Genomic DNA, 24,502 nt, shown 5'->3' on the forward strand with positions numbered 1-24,502 from the left:
CTACCTTGACCACAAACGGCTGCGTTCGTCTGCAGGAGATCATGAGAAAGTCTCGTTTTTGTTGCGCATGCTTTCTAAACTACTAAGGCACTGTTTAGGGTTGAAAAAATTTAGCATGTCACATCGGATATACGGATACATATTTCAAGTATTAAATATAGTTTAATAATAAAACAACTTATAGATTTCGCATGTAAATTAATCCGTCATTAGCAAATATTTACTGTAGCACCACATTGTCAAACCATGGCGTAATTAGACTTAAAAGATTCATCTCACAATTTATACGTAATATGTGTAATTAGTTTTCTTTTCTATATTTAATACTCTATACATATATCTAAACATTCGATTTGACATGCTGAAAAGTTTTCTAAACAGGGCCTAAATTAGTGTTCCAACTTTCAATATCATAGGGACTAAAATTAGTCCCATGAATCCAAACACTACCTTAATAAACCAATGCTGATGAGGTTTTTTTATTTTGTTTTTTAAAGACGAAGATACCCATCTTTGTATGGCCGACAGAAAAGCTGCTGTAGTTGGAAATGGCAAGGAATGATCTACTGTGGGCTTGACCGACGAAATCATAGGAATGAAGGTGATGTCATCTTCTATCACTCGTAGAAAAATTGACAAGGAAAATTAAAGAAAATCAAGAGAAATGGAAATTGGAATTAGCACCAGGGGATTGAAAGGATAGAGGTGTTGCCGTGTAAAGAAGAGCTTAAGACCTCAGCCAAACCAGCCATGGATAAAGATTAAGTACGCTCACATAAAGATGAGAAAGTCATTATACCATCGCCATTGGAGTTTCGTCTATTCCGCACCGTTAAATATACTATTCATACTATAGCACTTAACGGTGCAGAATGGATGAAACTCTAACGGCGATGGTATTTTTTTTGGAAAAAGTCGTTTGTACGATGATATTTGTTGAAACTCACACTTGTCGATAGCATTTCTTATATTTGAATGCTTGCCAATGGTATTTATTGGATTATATCTTAAAATAAATTATAGGAGACTCTATATTTAAAACAAAAATATTCACAAAATAAAAAAATTGTGAATAAAATAAAGAAACACTTTTCAAAGTTTTTTTTAAAAAATAAATAAACTAAAATTTCAAATTTACAACAGCTAATGTAATTTCAGTAATCTTGCATTAACGATCTTTCTGGTTTCAAGCGTCGACGACAAACTCAGCCAACAAACATCCAAGAAATCGGCCTTAACAAACTATGTGAACATGGTGGATGCATGCATGCCACAAACAGAGCAATTTTTGCTGCACTCATGCTAGCTGAAGTTGTGAACTACCACTGTTATTAAATAATTTATTTTTCACTTATCTCATAGTACTAACAAACAAAAAAACAGAATACCTTGATTTTATCAAATCCCGATACAACCATTCCTCGTATTATCGAGTCCAACACAATTATCTTCTACTTTTACGATCATCATCAAGATAATAATAATTACTTAAAAATTAAAGTTATTTAATAGTATAAACAAGAGATATCAAGAAAGAAATTTGAAACAGAGGAAGTGTAAATTAAACTTCATAGATTACTGTCAGTCTGACAGTGAACACGTCCGTTAATAACTAGACATGGCATCTAGGGATAAAACATGCTGTCGTTGATGTCGACGTAACCGAAGCGATCGAGGTTGTCCTTGACGAAGGCCTGCAGCCCCCTCTTGTGGTGGAGCAACTTGTTCTTGATGGCGGCGGTTCCGATGGCCAGGAGGCGGTCCTTCTCCTTCTGCTCGTCGGTGTGGGAGGAGATCACAGTGAAGACCGGCTCGTAATCCTTCTCCGGCAACGCCCAGGACAGGATGGTGTCCATCTGTTCCTGACCCATCCTGTACGTTTGGTACGTCTTGGGACTCCCCATCTCGCGCTGCTGCTCTCCCCCACAACCTCCTCCTCGATCGGCGGCGCAAATCTTCGATCCTTCTTCTCGGCGGCGGCGGCGGCGGCGGGAGGACTAGCGAATAGCGAGTATGGTGGGAGCGATCTGAAGACGAGTGGGATCGATGTGATGCGATATATAGGAGGAAGGCCTCCATCCGTCTCCTACTCGGACTCGGCCCACTCCGACTAAGTTTAATCCCCGTCCCAAGACCGGTCGCCAACCCGAGCGCGCGCGCGCGCGTACGCCGGCCGCCGACTCCGACTTCGACGACGTACGGCCACCACCCCCCAACGAATTAATTAGCCACACGGAAGGACAAGCTAAGGTAAGGGCTAGTCATTTGGTACTATCTATAGTTAATCGCGGAGACGTACGGCATACAGTGCTTGCTGAGTTGCTGTGCAACGGTACAAGCGGAACTTGTCTTCTAACGTACGTTCTGCATCATGCAGTGATCGATCAATCCGACTACGAACTTAGTTTTGCACTAACTGTCGCAGTGTTGAGTGGAAAAACTAATACACGTTTGTTACAAAATATAACAAGTTCTAGATTTGAATATAGCCATAGATTTGGATATAGCCATAGCGGAGCTATAGCGAAATAAAGGGTGGTGCCACTTGTTTAATTTACTCTATCTTAGATCGAGTTTAAACTAATACGGGTGCCTAAGTTTGTATTGAGAGGGGTGCATACATGGTGAAAATAGATAAGATGTAGCTAAAAAAATTTTTTGACCGGGTTCCTGGGCACCCCCCTAATATACACTAGCTCCGCCCCTGGATATAGGTATTAAATACTCCCTCTATTTTTTAATAGATGACGCCGTTGACTTTTTCTCACATATTTGACCATTCGTCTTATTCAAAAATTTTATGCAAATATATAAGATATAAATCACACTTAAAGTAATATAAGTGATAAAACAACTCATAACAAAATAAATTATAATTACGTAAATTTTTTAAATAAGACGAATGGTCATAAGAATAAGTCAACGGCTTCATCTATTAAAAAACAGAGGTAGTAAGAAAGTGATAAAATTAAAAAGTGAGAGGTTGTAATTGGTTAAAGAATGCTTCCTCCATTTCACAATGTAAGACTTTCAAGCAATGTCCATATCTATATTTCTAGATTCATTAATATCTATATATATGTGAACAATGCTAGAAAGTCTTACATCGTAAAACGGAGGGAGTATATAATTAAAGAGGTTGTTATATCCTAAGATAAATTTTAAATACTAAAAATAACTATAGTTTTGGACGGAGGGAGTAGCAAATTATTGAAGAAGCCTACGAGCTTTGGGGCCTCTTAATGTTTTGATGCGAGAAATTTTTTCTCTATATTCCAGTTAGCTGTTGTAACTCCCACATTAACCATTTCATGATTTTCGAACGTACGAATATATGTTAAGGGTCCTTTGAATCAAAAGATTTTAATTAAGAAGGAATTTCGTATAATTCAAATCCTATAGGAATTTTTTCTATGTGACCATTTTATTCAAAGGATTGCGGTTTTCCAAATCCTATGAAATTCGTTTTTCTTACAGTCCAATCGAACACTCATTCCTGTGTTTTTTCAACGTTTTGCAATCCTCTGTTTTATACTTGAATTATATTCCTATTAGAATCCCGTGTTTTTCTGATCCCTCTGTTTTTTTCAATCCTGCGAGTCAAAGAGGCCCTAAATATTATAGAAATGATATAAGGAAGATAATTTGATATCATTATATGTTGAGCTCTAAAACATTATACTCTAGATGATATGTCATACTTGCACATAAGTTTCCAGATACTCTAGAATAGTAATAATTGCTAGTGGATGAGTATGTGACATACTTACATGCTTTGCTTTATCTTGTTAGAATTGCTAGTTGGTCCAGTATAGATAGTCACTGGTACAGAAATCTCTATAGGTGCCGGTTGGGAATTGGCTATAGGTGCCAGTTTTCCAGCCGGCACCTATTGGTCGGCACCTTTGCCTCAATCTTATTGGTGCCGGTTCTAAAACCGGCACCTATACTAATTAAAAAAACGATGGCACCTACACCACCGCCGCCACCACCACCTCGCCCGGCCTCCACACCACCACCTAGCCGTGCCCGCCTCCGCGCCGCCACATCGGCCTCCGCGACGGCGGCTGCCACCCAACACCGCGCTGGAGGAGGGGGGAGGTCCCCCGGGAGAGGGGGGGTCGGCGAGATCCAGCGACCACGCCACTACCTCGCCGCGTCGGCCGCAACCCCACGCCGTGCAGGACGAGAAGGGAAGGGGGGCGAGGCGCTCCGCGCCAGCCTCTACCTCACCTGCGCCGCCGCGAGCACGAGCAGAGGAGGGCGAGAGGGGCGAGCCTCCTCCAGCCGTCAGCCGCTGCCCCGGCTAGCCTTCTCCACCGAGCCGCCTCCTCGTCCGCATCGGCCGGCCTTCTCCACCGCTGAGCCGCCCTGGAGGAGGAGAGAAGGGGGAAGGGCCCCCGGGTTGGCGAGGACCTCCGCGCCATCCTAGCTTCTCCGTTGGCCGCCGCCGCAACTCTGTCATCGTCGGGCGCAATGTGAGAGGAGGGGCAAGAGAAATCAGAGAGGGAGAGAGAGGGATGGCTGGCGCAGTGTGGTGGATGGATAAGGATGTCGATAGTATTGGTGGGGTGGATAAGGATGTGCTATGGGTGGTAAAAAGAGACCGGCTCGGTTTTTTTCAAAGGTGCCGATTCTATTAAAAAACCGGCATCTATATTATAGGTGTCGGTTTTTTAAGTACAACCGACACCTATACTGATACTATATGTGTTGGTTCTACTTTTTTTATCATGTGAGGGTGGGAAAAGGGGCCGGTTTCTATGATGGTTTTTTAGTAGTGAGTCAACGATAGCACGGAATGGTGATGGTTGAATGCAATAAAATCTCGGTAGGAATGGAAGTATGGAACTGAGACTCCAATAGAATTCTGCCGAAAACTTCGAATGAAATTCTAAATTAAAATATGTAATTTCAGCCATATTCTATTTTGCCAGTAGCAGTATTATACGTCGGTCTACATGTACGAGGAAAATGGAGAAATGGTGGAGGTATAGAACCGTAGGAGTAGTTTGTGTACGTAAGGAAGAGGTAGAACCATGAAATTTCAGCATTTGTTTAAGGAATTTCTCAAAATTTCAGATATTTGAAACCTTTGCATATGCAACATATATAAATATCATCTCTATACACATTACAAAGAGATCATAATTAATTGGGAAGTGTATACCGATCGCAAAGAATCATTTGGGAATGAATCAGCTATAACTGCCGGGAGAATCTTGTATATGCTGATCTACGTATTCTTTAAGATAAATGTGATATGATCTACGTCTGCATAATGATGCAGGATCGTATATGCTAATGCTTGTTGCTTCAGAAAAAGGTGTGACCAAGACGAAAGGTGCAGTACGGGAATCAGAATGACAAACGAAGTGTGGTCTCAATAATAGAACTAATGAGCTATGTATTAGTCAGGAATCAGCATATATACTCTCAATCAGTATACTGCCTTGTCCTATACATATATAGATTCGTTCCTACGGAAATTTCGGTTCCTAACAGTTGACGGTACGTCAACCATGCAGAGTGCTAGACGACCTAATCGATTGATGGATATTGAAGATATATATTTCTACAAGAACGATTATTGGCAGAGTGCAATTTTTTTAAAAAAAATGGTTGAGGTACTATAGCTATAGGAGCAGTATCGGATAATAATTGATCACATATCGCTATAGCTTAGCGTATATACATAGAGTACGTGACTTACATATCAAGTCAAGTGGTCTTATCTTATATAGAAATAAGGCCTGTTTAGATCCCACCTCAAAATTTTTCACCATGTCACATCGAATATTTGAACATCTACATAGGCTAAAAAATAACTAATTACACTGATTGTGACTAATTTGCGAGACGTATCTTTTAAGCCTAATTGTTTCATGATTTGATAATGTAGTGCTACAGTAAATATTTGCTAATGAAGGATTATTAGGCTTAATAATTTCGTCTTGCGGTTTACTAATGGATTCTGTAATTATTTTTTTATTAGTGTCCGAATACCCCATTCGACACCCTATATAATACCTTACGTGACAAGCCAAAACTTTACACCCCTAAATCTAAACACCCCATAAATAACAAATATATGAGAGAGCATATAAGTAACAAAATATACAAGGAGTGCATTGATGTGTGCGCACGTGGGAAACATATCCTATGCACGCCAGCTGGTAAATGTTATCGAAAATTTTAGAAAATATTGTACACGTAGTTCTAGTAAAGTCTGTATTCAAATTCACTATATTTGGTCGTAGAAAAAGAACAAAATTCTGACTGAATTATATTATTAAAACTGTCATAATTTTGTATTTTTCAGGCTAAAATATAATAAGTTTAAATATGAAACTTTGCACATAGGTATAGTGTACCATTGGAAGAACATGCATAATTTTTTATATGAATTTTTCATAACATTTGCTAGTTGGTATGTACAGCATGTGCGCTGAAAGTTTGTGTTTATAAGTCTATAAGATACATTTGCCGTGCTATGAGTGCGTCTTGAGTAAGTAGACAAATATGAAACCAGGTATAAATTCTAACAGATTCTAACATATCTCTTGTAGTCTTTCTATGCAATTCAGCTGATATAGTGTCTATGCTTCTTGTAAACGCCTAGTGAAGCAACCTCCCTCGCAACAAAAGAAAATAAAGTAAACTTGTGCTTCGAAACACAAGATTATTAGTTTTATGCCGTGAGCTTTGAATTTTTTTAGTTCAACTTTTCTTTTCTTGCTTTAGTTTGTTCGTTCCTTACAGCATTGCAAGAACACTCTTTTGCCTAATTGCATGCATGCCTGACGATGCTTCCCATGCACGCCTAGTACGTGTTTTACACAGCACGTTCTTCATAATCATAGCTCTTAAGGATTCAGTCCAAAGTTAAACGCCGAGTTGATATACGTCTTTTAACCGAAATTTAGGAGCGAATTTTAAAATTGATTTGGAGATGTTAGTAAGATTTGATCCACGGAACACGTATGTATATATATATATATATATATATATATATATACACGGCAAATACTTCTACTGCATGCAAATTAACCAATTAGTTAAGTGAGCATTTGCTAGCTAGTTTCAAGAGGAAGAATGTTTTACTAGTCCTTGCAAATATCTCTACCTCTCGTCTCCAAGGAGAATATAAGGAAGCTTTTTTTTTTCTGTTTGTGTTTGAACAAATACTGAACCGAAAGTCTGATAATTAATCTGATTAACGTGCATGCACATATATACGAGCTGTGAGCCGAAAGAAAATGGTTGATTATGAAGTACTTCCTTCGTGGTTAAGAAAAAATGTTAGTTAATTCCGCCAAAGAAAGGCAAGAGTGAAACCATTCTTTTTGTCTCTTTGACGGTGGACCAAGATTCCAGTTACTATATAGACAATTCCAATGCAGTGCATGCTAAGGCATATGCATCCTTGGTTATGGCATGTTTAAACATAGAGGTTATATATATGACTTTTTTTAGCTGTGATTAGTCAAACTGTTTTTGAAGAAATGTATGTTTCGTGAGTAATGCCACTAATATGTGCTGTTATAAATGCTATTCCTTTGTTATTAATTCCATAAAATCCATGAATAAAAATGTCAGTTGTTCTAATTTGACGACAATACAAGATATGAGACAACATTATATGTATAATTAGCGGACCAGCCAATTAATATCATCCTTCTCAAAAAAAATAAAGTTTGCAATCCAAAAATAATCTGCAAGCAAGGTATAAGTAACCTTTCAATGTTGTTGGCCCCTTTCACCGGTTTCAATGCATGTGTTGTGCCTGCATTGAGATGCACTTGTGTGTTAAGGAAAGGAGGAAACTAGTGCTGTGCTGGCTAGTCATTTTATAAGTTCATAGGTCGTCTTCAAGTTGGGGTCAATGGGAGGAACAATCGAGAAAGCGACCTCCAAATACTTGCAGTATTTTATGACGGATTATTCCTACTAATCCAGCTCCCCTGATCCTGGCCTAAACACTGTCTCTATAAATAGAACAAGGCCGTGCAACAACTTGATCACAAGTTAACCAGGTCATCACCAACATACAAAGCTAACACCACTAGCTTAGCTCGCTTGGTCTCCCAAAGGAAGAACATATATGGCCACTCCTCTCAACCTTCTCATTGCTCTCCTCTTCATCGTCGTCTCCGTTCAAGGTAAATCTTGTAACACAAAGAGAGATTATGTGTTAGTACAATTGAAGTTTCTTGTTAGTATAAATTAATTTAAGTTTCTTAATTTCTTTTGATGTTTCAAAATTCCAGTGTAAAAATTATTTCAACTTAGATATATGACAGATGGCATAACAAATAATCATCCATCTTTATTGGGACACTTATCTTCACAAGTGAATGATTCCTCTCTAACCCCTAGAGCTAGCTAGTTTTAGTCGTTGTAAGCACATCTTATATATGCGAATAATTGCAAGACAAATTAATAGTAGTTATTTTTCTCCAGTTAATTATGCATGCATTTTCCTTATACTAAATTGTTAATTAACATGAATTAATATAATAATATTGAGCTTGATCGATCGTCATGATGATCAGGGACAAATGGGGCCGATCGCTGCGCCGCGTCGAGCAGCATCGATGTGCAGACCATCAACACCGGCGAGGCCGCGGCCGGCGGCGGCGACACGGTGTTCGAGGTGCAGGTGAAGAACCTGTGCGGCTGCAGCGTCAGGGACGTCCGGCTCGACGGCGGCGGCTTCGCGACGACGGTGGAGGTCGACCCGGCCGTGTTCCGCGCCGCCGACGACGGCGGCGACTACTACCTGGTGAACGGCGGCGGGCCGATCGCCAGCATGGCCACCGTCAGCTTCCGCTACACCTGGGACCACTTCTTCCAGATCACTCCCCGGAGCATGGAGGAAGATCAGTGCTAGCTATAGCTAGCTACATACACTTGGGTACATATGCAAAGTTGGAGGGAATAATATTCTTGCGTGAGCTAATACACATGTGTTGCAGTGTTAGCTAGTACTATATATACTAATGTTCCATGAAAAGCTAGGTCAAGTGTGGAAGAATTATTCCTGCATGGGTTTATATATGTGTAGTACAGTGGTCTAATGTGTACTGAGTGAGGGATCGAATATTACAAAAAAAGTTTAGCTCAATAATGTATACGGTCTTTTGCATCTCAATAAATGGTTTGTAATTGCTAGTTACTTTCCATCTGGATATTTAGAAAGTTAAATTGTATCTTGTGACTAAAAAGGTTGATTACAATTATAAGTTCCTAGAAATTTAAAAGAGATTTTGCCTGTCATAAACTCAAGATTAGAAATGAAACGTAAGGGGCTATGGACAGGGACGGATCCAGCGTGGGCGTTAGGGTACTCAAGTCCTCTCTACCCCGTTGTACCACCATCGAGAGAAGGGGAGATAGGAGGGGAAGAAGAGAAAGAAGAAAAGCTGGAGGAGGAAGGAGATAAGCCGCCCCCATCTATACATTTCTTGTATCTGCCCATGCCTATGGGGTATAGCTAGCTAGGTAGACACATGAACAAATCTAAGACAAATCTGTAAAGTCTTGTGTAGTTTGGAGGGGTTAAAAGGGATTGGGGGAGCCTCTCTCATAGGGATTAACCGAACATGGTCTAAAACGGTACACAGAATCATTTGATTGGACTTGTAGGGACATGCTATTGAGTTCCCTTCCTTGACGTGTGTATCCGGGCTCCTGTGAATGCACGGTCTAGCGGTCCCGCATTGTAGCCAGCCATCAGGGTATTGCTTGTGGGCGGGTAATCGCTTTCCCGATCTCCTCCTAGCGATCACCCGTCCCTCCCCCCTATACGCTCTTCCTCTCCCCCTTCCTCCTCCCCTTCTTCTCTTCCTACTACAATACACCATAATTTTTTTTTAAAAAAAAACAAAGTTGGAAAATTTATGTATAGAAATACTATATATAAAAAATTTAAATTCAAATTCAAATTTGAAACTGGTATGTAAACTTTTAACTTATAAACTTTGGGTCTATAAACTAATATTTGAATTCAAATTCAAATTTGAATCGGGTATGTAAACTTTTAACTTATAAACTTTGGGTCAATAAACTTTAGGTATATAAACTTTAGATGTATAAAAATACTATATATAAAAAATATTTGAATTCAAATTCAAATTTGAATCGGATGTAATTCAAATTCAAATTGAATCGGGTATGTAAACTTTTGACTTATAAACTTTGGGTCTATAAACTTTAGGTGTATAAACTTTAGATGTATAGAAATACTATATATAAAAAATATTTGAATTCAACTTCAAATTTGAATCGGATATATAAACTTTTGACTTATAAACTTTGGGTCTATAAACTTTAGGTGTATAAACTTTAGATGTATAGTAATACTATATATAAAAAATATTTGAATTCAAATTTAAATTTAAATTGTATATATAAACTTTTGATTTATAAACTTTGGGTCTCTAAACTTTAGATGTGTAAACTTGAGGTGTACAAACTTTAGGTGCATAAATTTACTAAAATAGGAAAGTAATGCGGTGTCAAAAAAGAAAACCATGTGGAGGAGAGGGGGGCGTGCTAGGGGCGATCGATCGCCCGTTAGCAATCTCGCAGCCGTCATGCCTATGTCCTGATTCTATTTGTATTAATTGGTTTGTATAAATTGATTATAGAGATAAGACAAGTGCTAGGCTATATATTGTAACATTGATCTCTCAATCAATATCAATGCGATGAATATCTCGCTAACAATACCCATAGTGTCGAACCTAGTAGATATAATGACTGCTCCCCTATTAATGGTTGTTTCTGCCTTTATTGACTTGACCTCGCTGATGTCTTTGCCCTCTAGATATATGTAGGGAATAAAAGCAGAGCAGATTTAGATAAGTAGTGGTTATACCAAATCCTATACCATATTTTAAAGCGGATTTAGATTAGGTGTAGATGATGTGAATATGCGGATGCAGAGCGAATAATTCCGGATGTTGGAAATGGTGCCAAGTCGATTAGAACTTAGCTCGGAAATAGATTAAAATTGTCGGATGTTGCGTATATATGCAATCAAATACAACATCAAATTGCTTATCGTCATCACCACATTGGATCTCACATCATCACTAGGTTGGAACCTACACTATAGATGGGCCGGGCCGGGCAAGCATGATGGGCCTTCGTGCCTTCGGGTCGACCCGGCACGGTCCGAGTAGTATTGGGCCATGCCTGGGCCGTGTATGCCGCCCGTGGGCTGGCACGACACGGCCCGGTGCGTCAGTCGGGCCGTGCCGGCCCGACAAGCCTCGCCCCAGGCACAGGCACGGCCGGGCTTGGGCCGTGCCGTGCCGGGTGGCCCATATGCCATCTATAACCTACACTACTACAAAATCAACTTTTGCATACCGTCAAAACCGATTTTTGAAGGTAGCTGGGTCACCCGCATGCACTCAGGTATTTGCAAAAATCGGATTTTTGCATGCGGGGAGAGCAATCGCATGCGAAAATCCGATTTTTGCATGCTTAAGCCGTCCGGTTGCAAACATGAAAAATCACAAAAAATAAATAAATAAAAACTCCGAAAATCGATTTCCTTTAGCCCCAAAACCCTAACCCTAGAATCCAGAAGTCGCCGTCGTCACCGTCCTCACCATCATCGTCGCTCGAAGCCGTCAGAAGATCTGGGTGAGTGGGGGGGTGGAGAGACGATAGGATCCGCATGGGAGGGGTAAGGGGCACTGGATCCACACCTTTCGTCACTGCTACCGCTACCGGAGCCTAAGCTCGAGCTCGCAATCCTTGCCTACTGAAAGTGCATCTAGGCCCCAATTGTTTTGATGATTAATGACAATACGATTAGAGAGGACTAACACGTTTGTTTACGTGAATGTGAAGGATTGTTAGTCCGTGACAATATGTAGCGCAATACATATCTCAATGAATGTGATAATTCATGAGTTGCGGCAATGATCAAAGGTTATATTGTACATTTTCAATTCTTCATGTCATTAAGAGGGATTATGCATTGACATATGAGGAGTGATGAATGTGCTCAAAATCAATTTTTAAAAGTGTTTCTCCTCAGTTTCTGTGTTCTGGAAATTTTCGAAGTTGTCTGAAACAGATTTTTGGAATTTCCAAAAATAGACATAAACAATTTTAGCTTCTAGAAATTTTCGGAATTGTCCGAAAAGTGATTTTTTGGAATTTCCGAAAATGACCGAGCAGCAAAATAAGTTTCTGTAAATTTTCGAACTTGTCCGAAACTGGTTTTCGGAATTTTCGAAAATGGCAGTGAGGAGAAAATGTTTCTGTAAATTTTCGGAGTTGTAGGAAATCAATTTCCGGAATTTCCGAAAATGTCTGCGAACCAAAAATGCTTCTGGAAATGTTCGGACTTGTCCGAAGGGTATTTTCGGAATTTCTGAAAAATGTCCAGAAGGTTGTTTTGGTTCTGGATATTTTTGGACTTGTCCGAAAAGTTTTCAGAGTTTCCAAAAAATCCTCAGTTGACTTTACTATTTCTCTAATCTAGAAATTTTCGGATATGTCCGAAATTAATTTTCGTAATTTCCGAAAAATGCAATTATTGTGCATAACGGGCAGATCTGGAGCTATGGCTATAAATAGCCCACTCGCTCCACTTGTGAGGGTTGCTAGACTGATTGGATATTTCGTGCCAGGCTTGTTCATCTTAAGATTCACTTTTGAGCCTTGCTTTCTTGTGTCCCCTCTCTACTTGTGTTTGACTCGGATTTGGTTTTTGTGTGAGAGTTGTGGATTCGAGTTTGTGTGAGTGCTTGTTGTTGGCTTCGTGAAGATTTGTGAGCACTTGCATCATCTCCGGAAGTTCTTTGCATCATTTGTTACTCTTGGAGGTTGAGGACTCCTAGACAGCTAGATGTCACTCTCGAGCCACCGATCTACGTGTGGTTGGCTGGGAGAAGTTTGTGAAGGTCGGATCTCACATCCGAAAGGGAAGATATACCACTAATGGAAGGAGTGTTTTGTGGAACCTCTTGAGGAAATGGTTAGCGAAGACCCGGCTCTTTGTGAGCTCCTCAACGGAGAGTAGAATCCCCTCATGGATTTGAACTCTGAGAACAACTCATCTTGTTACAACTTTGTTGATATCTCACTCCTCTAGCTTTGCTTGTTTGTGCTGCTATAGGTCTAGTTGCTGTTTGTGCTAGTATATTCTTGTTGTAGGCAGCTAGATCTAGAATTTATTTGAATTGCGCATACTCTACTATTTTCGGAAATAACGAAAATCATTTTACCCGAGCCTGCTGCCCTTACCCATCACCAACAGAGCCCAAGCCTTGCCCAACTGATAAATTGGACTATTGGATGGACCAACTCATGTTATATGGAATAGATAGAGTGGTTACATGAGCTAACAATTTTCAATTATTTGGCAAAGAATCTATTGGATAATCCTCGTCAATAGGATTTTATGGATACCGCATCTACACCCGAATCCACACCATACTATCTGAGTCCGCATTTTTATCCTCCATATTTTCATAAACCCATACCATATCCTGATTTCAGACAAATTTGGAGTGGATCAGATTTTATCTGATCTGTTTGGACCTTTAGATATATGCTACAGTCGGTTCAGGATAAAATCCAATTGTCCCAGAAGCACCAACCAAGGATAGGAAAATATATTCAAGGAGACAAAGTTGTGAAACTGATTGAGCCATAAAAAGAAGGCAACACAACCTACTCAAGCCATCCATCCTCGTTGCGAGAGTGTGAATTGTTTTTTTAGTTTCTCCTAAAAACCTTCCATTTCACCCATGTGACAGATGTTTATCCCTACTTTATCTAAATCGGCTTCACTAGTCACTTTTAATCTTTCAAACCCATCTTGATTTAGATATGTCTACATTGAGGTGGTTCGCGACTCCAAATCACCACAAAGAGTTAGGTGCCGGATTGTGATTAGTGGCATGACAAAAAAAAAAGTTGCCAACAGTCCTCCCGTCTCACCTCTCCTGGCCACCGCCAAATCCCCTCCTGCCATGCCTTCCCCAATCAATGCCGGATCCACTCCCGCCAGGCCTCCTCTAACCGCCGCCGGATCTCCTCCTGCCAATCCATAGGCGACCCCCTTCTCTTTATCCGGAATCTAACATGATAGGAGCAGGGGTTAGGCACTTCTCGAGATAACTCGAGGTGGTCGGTGCAGGAGGGGCCGCTCCTGCTATGGCAGGGGGGAAGCAACGACACCAGCGGCAGGCACTAGGAGGGGAGGGCCCGTGCGGCAGCGAGGCATACATTGGAGAAGATATTGGGCTGATTTGGTTTGAAGCCAAAACTTCCCATACCAAAATATTGGTATTTTGAACAGTAATTTTGGCAATGTTTGATTTGCTACCAATACTTGTCAATACCACACAAATGTTGCCAAAATATTGGCATTACCAATAGTTTGGCATGGTTGGAAACCAAACAAGCCCGTTATTCAGAGAGGTTTGCTGCTTTGACGGGCTTTGATGGGAATATTGACGGTGATGGTATATTTTTAATTTACGTAAGTACCAGTGGTGCCCACACTATTTTCTGCTTTATTAGTGGCATTTTTTTTCCAGTACAGCGATTTTGTAATGGCATGATCAAATTTACCATATAAACAATGAGACAGAGTAGCATGTTTAATTATGCATACCGATCTAGTGCTTCCCAACGACCCCATAGATCTGTCATCATGTTACCTTGCCTGTCAAATTTTATTATGAGAAACAAACTAATTAACTACTACCACTGTTTTTTTAATATATAGCGCCATTAACTTTTTGACAAACGTTTGATCATTCATTTTATTTAAATTTTTTGTGCAACTATACAAATTTTGAGTCATGTTTAAATAACATTTGACAATAAATCAATAAAATAAATAATAATTACACAAAACTGAGGGAGTACTGGTTTCTAGCGATTGCAAACAGACGGCATGGGCGAATTAGAATACAAATTACTTAATAAAATACAAAGACATTGCAAACAAAATGGATTTTGACAGGCCCAGCGCAGTGGTAGACTGATGGTGCACTGGTATTCAACCTGCAACAGCAGAATGTATAAGCTCGTTTGGACTTTTGAGTTGAGGCAAAGTGCATAAGTTACCATTCAAAGTTTAGCACATATACATATTGTTTAAAAAATAAATGCATGACCTATTTGAGGAGAATGAATGCAAGTTTCTAGATTGTTTATGAGAACAGAGAAGGAACACATGTCAGGAGTATTAAACAACAGCTATAAAAGGCATACTTCAGACAGCTTGGCAACATTAGTGAGTGTTGATTCTGGAATGGATTGTTTTTGCAATTTCATCTAGAAAACTCATACATAGAGTTCACATAAAGATCCTTCTCACACTGCTGTTGAGTAAAAAAATCAGCTGCGCTTTCGGCAAGAGTACAGCTTTTCATGGGCAGCTTACAACTACAAGTAAAGAATGACAGTCCCAGTCTTGCTAATCCTGTATATACAAACCATTGTTTCTCAAAATAAACAGAAAAAAAAATGCATACAAGAAAGGAAGGCAACCTACGGTAAACACTGCAGTATATGAGTATAAAATTGAGGCCTCTGTGACAGCCAACTCAACGGCAGTGCCCCTTATTTCTGAAAAAGCATATTATGCCAGAAAATGGTTGCTGAATTGAAATACAGTTTGATTTCCGTTCTTCGCAACAACGAATTATCCACCCTCCAACAAGGAGTGGGGATGGTGGTTCCATCTGCCTTGACCACCCTTCAACAATCATCCCTCCATGATCATGGAATCTGCAAGAGAGGGGCAGCTTTTGACATGCTTTCCATCAGATGTAAATGTTGTTGATGTCACTAAGTTGTCCTAGCCATGCTATTGAATGAACAAGCTAGAGGCATCAGAAATTCGCATCCTATTGACAGAAAGCACCCATATAAAAGACAAAGGCTTATTGGAGGTGACCTACAAGCTCTATTAATTTTTTCGTACAACCGCGTACAACCATCTTTGTTGCTGGTAGGATGCTTTCTAACATATCTTGCCCAATTCGTGATTAACAATAATCAATTTAACATTGGAGCTATCTAACGAATCATGAAAGATAAATGGCAAGGTATGTATCTCTCTCTTTTTTAGTCATTTACCAAAGATTAAAATTTTCCAGTTTATGCTGAAGGAAAAATTGTATTCTACAAACAGAACATGACAATAAGAGCAGTTAGGAGTATGAAGGGCTGGTAACATAGAAAGTGCCTGTAAATACCTACGAAACTCTGATCTGAACATCTGGTGCGAGAAGATTGACCAAGCCACCGTCTACTTTTCTGTAAGGACAGGGACATCCTAGCATTTCTCCTAGATAACTGCAACTTCAGCTCTCGTTCTTTTGTGAACGCACTACTTCTCATCATTTGGTTCTGATGCAGCAAAGCTAAACAAACAGAAGGACATTAGTTTGCACTATGATATGCACATGAAAGATGGAATCAACATGAGGAAAATATGTGAAAGAAACTAAAGGAGCAGAAGCCCAAGAAAAAAAATATACCACTGGGATTGGACGAAGGGATGATGTTTGTCTCGAAGCTGTAGGGATCTCTTGTGTAGGAGACATACCACATCGTTTCATCGTATCCATCATCTGAATTAGCCTTCACTTGCTGGATATGGCTGATCTTGTTCCACTCAGGACCTGTATCTCCCATGGCTATGGAACTAAGAAGCTCAAAGCTGCAGTCCACGAACAAATTCCTCATGCTTACTTGCTGCAAATAACCAGGGAGTGTTTCAATACTATAGTCCTTAAGTGTGAGGATTCTGAGTTCTGGCACATTCTCCAATACTTCCATTTTGGGGCAGAACATAATGTCAAGCTTCCGCAATTTGGGAAAATTAGATATCCTCTGCAGATCAGGGTTGTCATCCACACTGAGCTCAACAACACAAGCGAAGTTATCAAGAGACTTGAGGTTCTGGACCTCACATATCCATAGTTTCTTCAGAGCCCTTGCATGGAAGGCAAGGCCAGGAGGAAGGCACCTCAGTTTGCAACGCTCAAGTAAAAGCTCCTCCAAGACAGCCATTGCTTGCACTTGTTCCTCCCACTCCCACTCCTCCCATTCCACCATCCCCACGAAGAATAGCACTTGCAATCTTGGAAATGCTTTCGCCGTCAGGGAATGATGGCCATGATCATGGCAGAGCAGGAATTCAGACCCGACACGCTTGATGGCCGGTGCACGAACAATTTGTAGCATGAACAAATGAAGGAGCTGAGACAAAATATCAGGTAGTTGGGTGCAACAAGCCAAGTCTTTAAGAAACAGATACCTCAAGCTCGTAAGAGGCGTTCTGGATATTGGTGACATCATCCAATTTGGCAGTGAACACCCAAAGTATCCAAAAATTTCAAGATTGTATAAACAGCGAGGAGGACAGAACTCATTAAACACCTCCTCAACAAGCCGCTGCTCCATCTCAGATAAACCTTCCTCTTTGAGTAACCCATCATCTCCCAATCTACTAGTGCAGCGTAATTTTAAGAAGATAAGATGCTCCTTGGTGCAAAGTGAAGCCTTTGCAGCATAAGAGCTGGCAGAGACATTCTCAAGACAATTTAGGTCTAGATCCCTGAGCTCAGAAAGACATTCTAGCTCTTCCAAACTACACCAATTCTCTTTTGGCGAAACACCACCAGTGCCCATGTGAGCTGGAAAACCATATAATTTCCGAATACTTGACAGATTATGGAACCCCTCAGGTATTGCATTTATATGTGTGTCACCAAGGCTTAGATACCTCAGCTGTCTTAGCTTTAAAATGCTCTTAGGAAGTTGCACCAAATTTCCACATGCATTAATGTCAATGTACATCAAGAATTTCATCTTGCCAATGTCATCTGGCAATCTAGATATATCATCTGTTGCCAAGGACAAGTACCTTAGGTGCTTCAATTGGCACAGAGAGTCAACCAAAGGAAGAAAATTTGATGAATTTATACACAAGATCCGTAGACCTGAAAAGTTGCCCAATGAATCACCAGGCCTTAGCTTGATATCACTTACTGATATTAACATTCTGAGTGACATTTGCTCTTTTAGAAGATTCCACTCTACTTCATCATCAGTTTGAATGGATAATCGATAGAACTTCTGTGAATGAAGATTACTAATATCAATTTGTCTACCTTGAACCACCAATGCTTCATCTCTAGCCACATAATGAGCAAATGAGCGGACAACATCATGCATCGTGCAGTGCCATTGATCAACATACTCTATACTTGGCTCCAAAAGATTTCTCATGATCAACTCCTTGTAGTAATCTTCTCCTAATTCTTCTAATCCTTTTGTGCATTGAAGTACAAGTCCTTCACTGATCCACATACCAATAATGGTATCATAACCAAGGACAACATTTTTAGGGATAAGTGAGTAGTGCAGGAAGCATTGCTTCAAATGAGGAGAGAGATCTTCATAGCTCAGGTGCAACACATAGTTTAGGTCTTGGGGCATTCCATCAACTGACCATGTAGAATTACTCAAAATCTCTGACCAAACACCATGGTTTCTATCTCTTCTGCACAAGAGGCCCCCTAGCACTTTGATAGCGAGTGGTAAACCATCGCATTTTCCTATTATCTCCATTCCGACATCCTTTAGTGCCTCAATCTCAGGCTCATCTATCTCACTAAGGATAACCTGTAGGCAATTTAAGTCAACAAATTCAATTAGTAGTATGCATAAATGGGTCTATTTTTCTTTAACATACATGAGCTTACAAAAACTCAAATTATGTAAGAACTAGCCATCAACCCATGCACATGCATAAGCAAGTTTGTTTTTTTTTTAAAAAAAATAAGGATATAAGTTAAGCACTATAATGTTCGACTGATCGCAAAAAATGTACTATTAACTCATTCCGCATTTTATTCCATTTTCTATGGTATGCATTTCCTATTGGGTTATGCTTATTTGATTGTATTGTATCAAATAATATTAATACTGAAATACATTTGCACGAAAATTACAGGTATTGGTAAGGAATATATAGTCTATTATGAACTTTAGTGCCACTGCTCACAAGTCAGACAAAGTAACCTCTACCAACAAAAATGTCACTGCTCACTGTTCTTATTTGACTAAGAACTGCTTCTTAGTCTTCCGAGCTATGAGAGATACACAAAGAAAAACATAGTAAGCTGACAGAGAACGACGATCATAGGAATCGCTAGCCCAGTAGCATCAGAAATAAGCCTGAAACTATAAAGAGGTAGAGCGAGGAAAGCAAAGACAATGAGAGATAGTCCCGCGAAGATAACACAGAACACAAAGAAGATGGTTATAGTGGAGGTGAGTGTGAGGAAAAACAAAATGACTCAAAATAAGAACTGGACATGAAAATGTCAGGACGAGTGACACCCAAATAACAAGACCTCCCAACCAGATAATAGTAACATGTGAGGTCCTCAGGATTTTTTTTATTGAAAGTACTATTACACCTTGCCTAGTAGTTATATATAGGAGGCTCACTGTTAGCAGCAGAAAGATAAATATTAAGATCCATGGGAGTTTGCTGATCAGTAAGAGAAGCTTGATTAAGAAGATCATGTACATACTTTGCTTGGGACAAGTAGAAACCCTAAGGTGTAGAAAAACCTCAATCCTAAGAAAATACTGAAGCGGCCCTGGATCAGACATAAGAAACGGCGCAACCGAAGAAGTTTAGATCCTATGCCATTTTTCTCTAAAAAAATAGATACTAAAATGCCATGCAATTTAGATTTTTAAATATGGTGGTCTGGTGGAGTACTACAGATATAATTTTAAGCATTATTTAGTTGGTTTTCTACCAGGTTTAATTAATTAAAAATAAATCCTACCTACATACGGCAGCAGACATGCATCCTGTAAGGTGTAAGCCACAACAGCACCCATGCAGTTGATTGTCACATATTGGCTGGAAGTCTATTTGTTCTTCTGGATGCATAAATATGCACATATACATCTACTTATTCGTACTCTACCTATCTTCTCCTTTCTTTTTTGTACACAGTAAGAAAACTAAACCATCGCTTTCAATTTTAGATATGTTGGATGGTCAAGATGATTTGTACTTTCTTTATGCATTGTACAATTATATACACACCTTTTGTTGCCTTGACGTCGTGGGAAATTAATGTTCAATTTGAAAGCTCGACCCAACCTCCCATTTTCAAATAAATAATTTTTCCGTCGCACAAATCTTGGATCATGTCAGATGGATATAATAGCAAGCAAACATCCATCGACAATATCTTTGAAGAGAAGATTCCAAATGTTTTTGAACTCAACATATTCATTTGTTTGTAGGACATTTTCTATAAGAAAGATTGGCAAATAGTTATCTTCAGTAATGTTTATTTCTCAAACAAAATTAGCATATATTTATGTCTCCATTTGCAGGAATTTCTAATTCTGATTTACAATAAAATGGTTCTCATACTTTTAAGGAATTGATATTTACAAATCAATACATGACAAAAGATATTCATCGATTAATCAAATCATGTATGGAATCATTATTTAGGAAATGATCATTCTTATTGAGTTTGGAGATTTCTATATATATATATAGGGAAAAGCATATGTGAACCAAGGTTCATTTGCACCTAAAATCTGAACCATTGATGTGTTCCAAGATGTGTGCTACTAAGTGTTCATTGCTCTGTACTTGTGAAGTCTAACTATAAAGGCATAAAAAGAAGGTAGTACATAGTGTCACTGTGACTTTGACATCACTTCCTAGCCTTCCAACTTTACCCCTGAACTAGATTATAGCTCTCTTTCATGTTAAACACACAATTAATATTACTTTATTTTTCTTAGTGTTGTTTTGAGTTCTTCATCTCATGGTGTGCAACTTTGCATGGTCCCTTTTTTTTTTCAGAAATAAGCACTCGTACTTGTTTTCATACAACTACATTACATGCACCTAATAAATTGATCTTTTACTAAATGACATTTGTAAATGATACCTCTCCTGAAATCCACTGAAGGAAGGATATTACAATAGTTAGGAGGAGAAAAATTGCATCTATATCATTTTTAAATAAAAATATGACGTAATAATAAAAATTATAAGATTATGCCACGTGTACATTACTCCAATAAAGAGGTACGAGACACTCACATGATACTTTTGTGGTGCTTTTTTTATACACATTTCAAATTCAAATAAAATGTCATGCATATTTGAACTAATGACATAAAGCTAGATTTACATTTAAATGGTATACCTACAAATGTAATATAGAAAACAATATGTGCCAATTTACCAAAATAACATTTTACAAAAAGAAACTTTGATCTATATATCTACATACAATGAAATTTCAATATAGTATATCTACATTTACAAGAACGGTATATCTTCATTCACCAAAAAATTTGACAATTACAAAATGAAATATCGATTTGTTATATATACGTGTTGGCATTATTTTGTTAAACAAATTGATGTATCACAAAAGATTATAAGAACTCATGTGGAATCAAAATCACCAGAAGAAATTATTTGAGGTGAACTGCCAAAAAAAAAATCAAGTGCTAACAATGATTATTAATGATATAACTTAATCGAGTGATTTCTATCTTCTAACATTACCATGTGCATGGGTCAAGAGGGAATTTTGAGTGAGTAATGAGTTATTGTCCAACAGAACCAATGGAGTACTACTTTAAGGATATTTTGGTCTTGGTTTTTAGATCATGTACCAACCCCTGCTCTCACTATAAGGGAACAAAGCTTGGTAGGTACATTTTACCCTAGTGCCAAGTATGCATGCTGTAAGATCTGCACAGGCCTATGGATGGTCAAGATTGCTGGTGCATATGCACCTAGGTTCATAAAATCTGTAACTACACCTTTTCTGAAAAATCATCCGCAAAGAATGGTAGCACTGTTGATTCTTCATAGCGTCAGATGAAGGCATTTTGTGGTGTAAACTATGGAACACACATGGGATGATATAGTTTGCATTGCAAGTAGCAACGTGCAGAATAATGTCTTCAAGATGGACTCCAACACAAACGAAAGTCTTCATGACCCCGTAGTTTTTGTTCACCCTAAAAAGGTGCTCTTAAAATTATGGGCTACAATAGTGTGTGTGTGTGTGTGTGTGAATTCCAGATCTGCCTATCATCATTCTTATCTTAACCAACAGAGCTTTCATAAATTGCATATTTTTCCATACAATAAATCCAGTGGGAAGTCCGGACATGCATATTGTTCATCTTGACCTATAGAGCTTGCAAAACTTTTACATCAATATTTTTATTTATTTTTTTTGGAAATGAACTGAAGTCAAGCATATTATCAACTAATAGACCATGTCAAACAAAATGTCAACATCAATATGGTTTAGATATTTAGATGTAAAGGTGAACGTTGGCACTACATGTCAACATTAACACGGTTTGTGTCATAGTTATCTAGCGCCGATAGTACTTGCCATGTGTATTTCTAGAAATAATATCTTCCAGTAGTCCATTTTACCCTACAAAGGTAACTTTATTTTGTATCAGCAAATTTTAACAAGACAGATAGGACAGAGACGGGTAAATAACCAAAGAAAGAACAGTTCTTCAAATGAAAGATGGAAAAAGAGGAACCTGTTTCTTGAGCAGGGACCAAGCATCGTCAGATCCTAGTTTGTTGACATGGTGAAGGTACTTGGCTTTCACCCCCCTGGCAATTCTCTCATCTCTTGTGGTAACAATGACTCGGCTACCTCGACCACCATGACTGAATGGTATCTGGAGGAAGTCATTCCATGCTCTTTCAGTCCACATGTCATCCAGCACCAAAATGAAATTCTTCCCCTTGATGGCATTCAGAAGGCTTAGCTCAAGCACAGATCTGTCATGTGAGCTGCGGTGATCACCCCCGGTGGCAATGATGGCACTCCTCAGGAGATCAGGTTCATTGAACTTCTGCGTGACACTCAACCATATCTTCTTGTCAAACTTCTCCTGGATGGCATCATCATTGAAGATGTTCTTGGCAAGAGTAGTCTTGCCAATGCCACCAACACCCACTATGGCTAACAACAGGCTATTGTTCTCCGCATGAATGGTCTCCTTGTCATCAGTTAGCAACTTCACCAATGCTGATGTATCCTCTTCGATCTGATCACCAACCACACCTGACCGCTCCAACACCGGTGATGTTGTACGACTGATGAGCGGAGAGGCAGTCCTTCGATCTTGATAGGCTTCCAGCTTCATGAAGCTAAACTCGGCACCTGTCTTGCATATGCTATCAAGGCTCTGGTTGAGCTTCTTGATACGGCTGCCAATGTCATGCGCGAACAATGGATTCCGTAGGCAGAACAGCAAGGGGTTGCAACAGCCCAAGTCAACTGAAGAACCCTGCTCCATGGCCTTAAGCTGGCAGAGCTCTAGGATGTCAGTGGCGTCATACATGATGCCCTTCAGCTTCCTCACCCACCCGTCAACATGCTTGTCGGTGATGCGCTTCTTTTCAGCATCAGCAAGGTAGTCCTTGAGAAATTGAAGCTTTTCATCTAGCTTGGTGATCTCGTCGGAGACACCAAGTAGCATGCCCACCTCATCTTTGGCCACCTGCAAGAGCAGGTCGCTGACGTAGGACGCAAAAGCATCTAGGACAACGGCCATTTTTCTTGTTCGCAGACAAGGGCTGTAAGCTATTTGTGTGTAGTGGTGTGGAAGATAGCAACAACGTATTTATAGTGCTGCAGAAGGTAGCAAGCTATGTGAGTGCCTTCTGCTATCTGACATGGAAAAAAATTTGATCCGTTTCTTGAGACATCAGCAAAGCAAAAAAGACATGTTGTGCAAGCATCGATGTTGGATTCCATACCTTGCTTGCTTTCCAGCCAGAGAAAATCCCCATTGATGTGCACTTATTCCCCTCCCAGTGCTTTTCCTTCTGGCAGGGGCAAGAACGAAATCGAGCGGGGCCTCTGCATCATGGAAAGAAACAAACAAATCATTACCACCAGCTAATCGAATTTGTACTCGATAACCAGAATAAACCAATTACCCACCGCGGGACAGCAGCTCTTTTGCGGGTAGGATCCCAGGGCCGGGAATGCATCACCCATGGAGACCGACATAATCATGGCATCGACGCCAGAGTACAAGCCGAGGCAAAGCGCTCCAGCTGCGCATTTCGCCGAACGGGTGGGGGGGGGCCTCCCTGCAGCGAGGGCACAGCCGTCGTGACGTACGAGGGGGTTCGAGGCGCGCGAGGAGGCTACGTACCATAGGACGGCAGGCGGCGGCGCGGCGAGGACGACGGGAGGTGAGGCGGCGGAGCGGCTTGCTGGCTTCTTGCCATGGCTCGCCGCCGGCTGCTGCTGCCACTGGTTCTGCAGAACTCAAGTGAAAAGGGTTTTGTCATGAGAAAATTGACATTTTGCCATTGTCAAAACGGGGTTTCGCTCGAATGCCACTCCCAAAAGTGGTTTCGTTAAAATGCCATCCTCAAACAGGGGCA

General features: G+C 39.9%; 2 protein-coding genes across 2 annotated transcripts; one reads left to right on the top strand and one right to left on the bottom strand.

The window, feature by feature from the left end:
- The first annotated feature begins 8,019 nt into the window (after positions 1 to 8,019).
- On the top strand, positions 8,020 to 9,178 carry LOC4350507 (uncharacterized protein At1g05835). Its single transcript, XM_015761082.3, has 2 exons — positions 8,020 to 8,162; positions 8,556 to 9,178. Exons 1-2 carry the CDS (start codon positions 8,105 to 8,107, stop codon positions 8,891 to 8,893), a joined length of 396 nt encoding a protein of 131 aa, XP_015616568.1. The 5' UTR covers positions 8,020 to 8,104; the 3' UTR covers positions 8,894 to 9,178.
- A 6,141-nt stretch (positions 9,179 to 15,319) lies between these two features.
- Positions 15,320 to 24,190, bottom strand: LOC4350508 (putative disease resistance protein RGA3). Its single transcript, XM_015760267.3, has 6 exons — positions 24,051 to 24,190; positions 23,864 to 23,966; positions 22,633 to 23,735; positions 16,530 to 18,681; positions 16,245 to 16,412; positions 15,320 to 15,774 (listed from the first exon to the last, which is right to left on the bottom strand). The coding sequence occupies exons 3-6, from the start codon at positions 23,656 to 23,658 to the stop codon at positions 15,752 to 15,754; spliced, it is 3,369 nt and encodes a 1,122-aa protein (XP_015615753.1). The 5' UTR covers positions 23,659 to 23,735; positions 23,864 to 23,966; positions 24,051 to 24,190; the 3' UTR covers positions 15,320 to 15,751.
- Positions 24,191 to 24,502: the final 312 nt, after the last annotated feature.

Source organism: Oryza sativa, chromosome 11 (assembly GCF_034140825.1).
Source record: "Oryza sativa Japonica Group chromosome 11, ASM3414082v1".
Taxonomy (NCBI): Eukaryota; Viridiplantae; Streptophyta; class Magnoliopsida; order Poales; family Poaceae; genus Oryza; species Oryza sativa.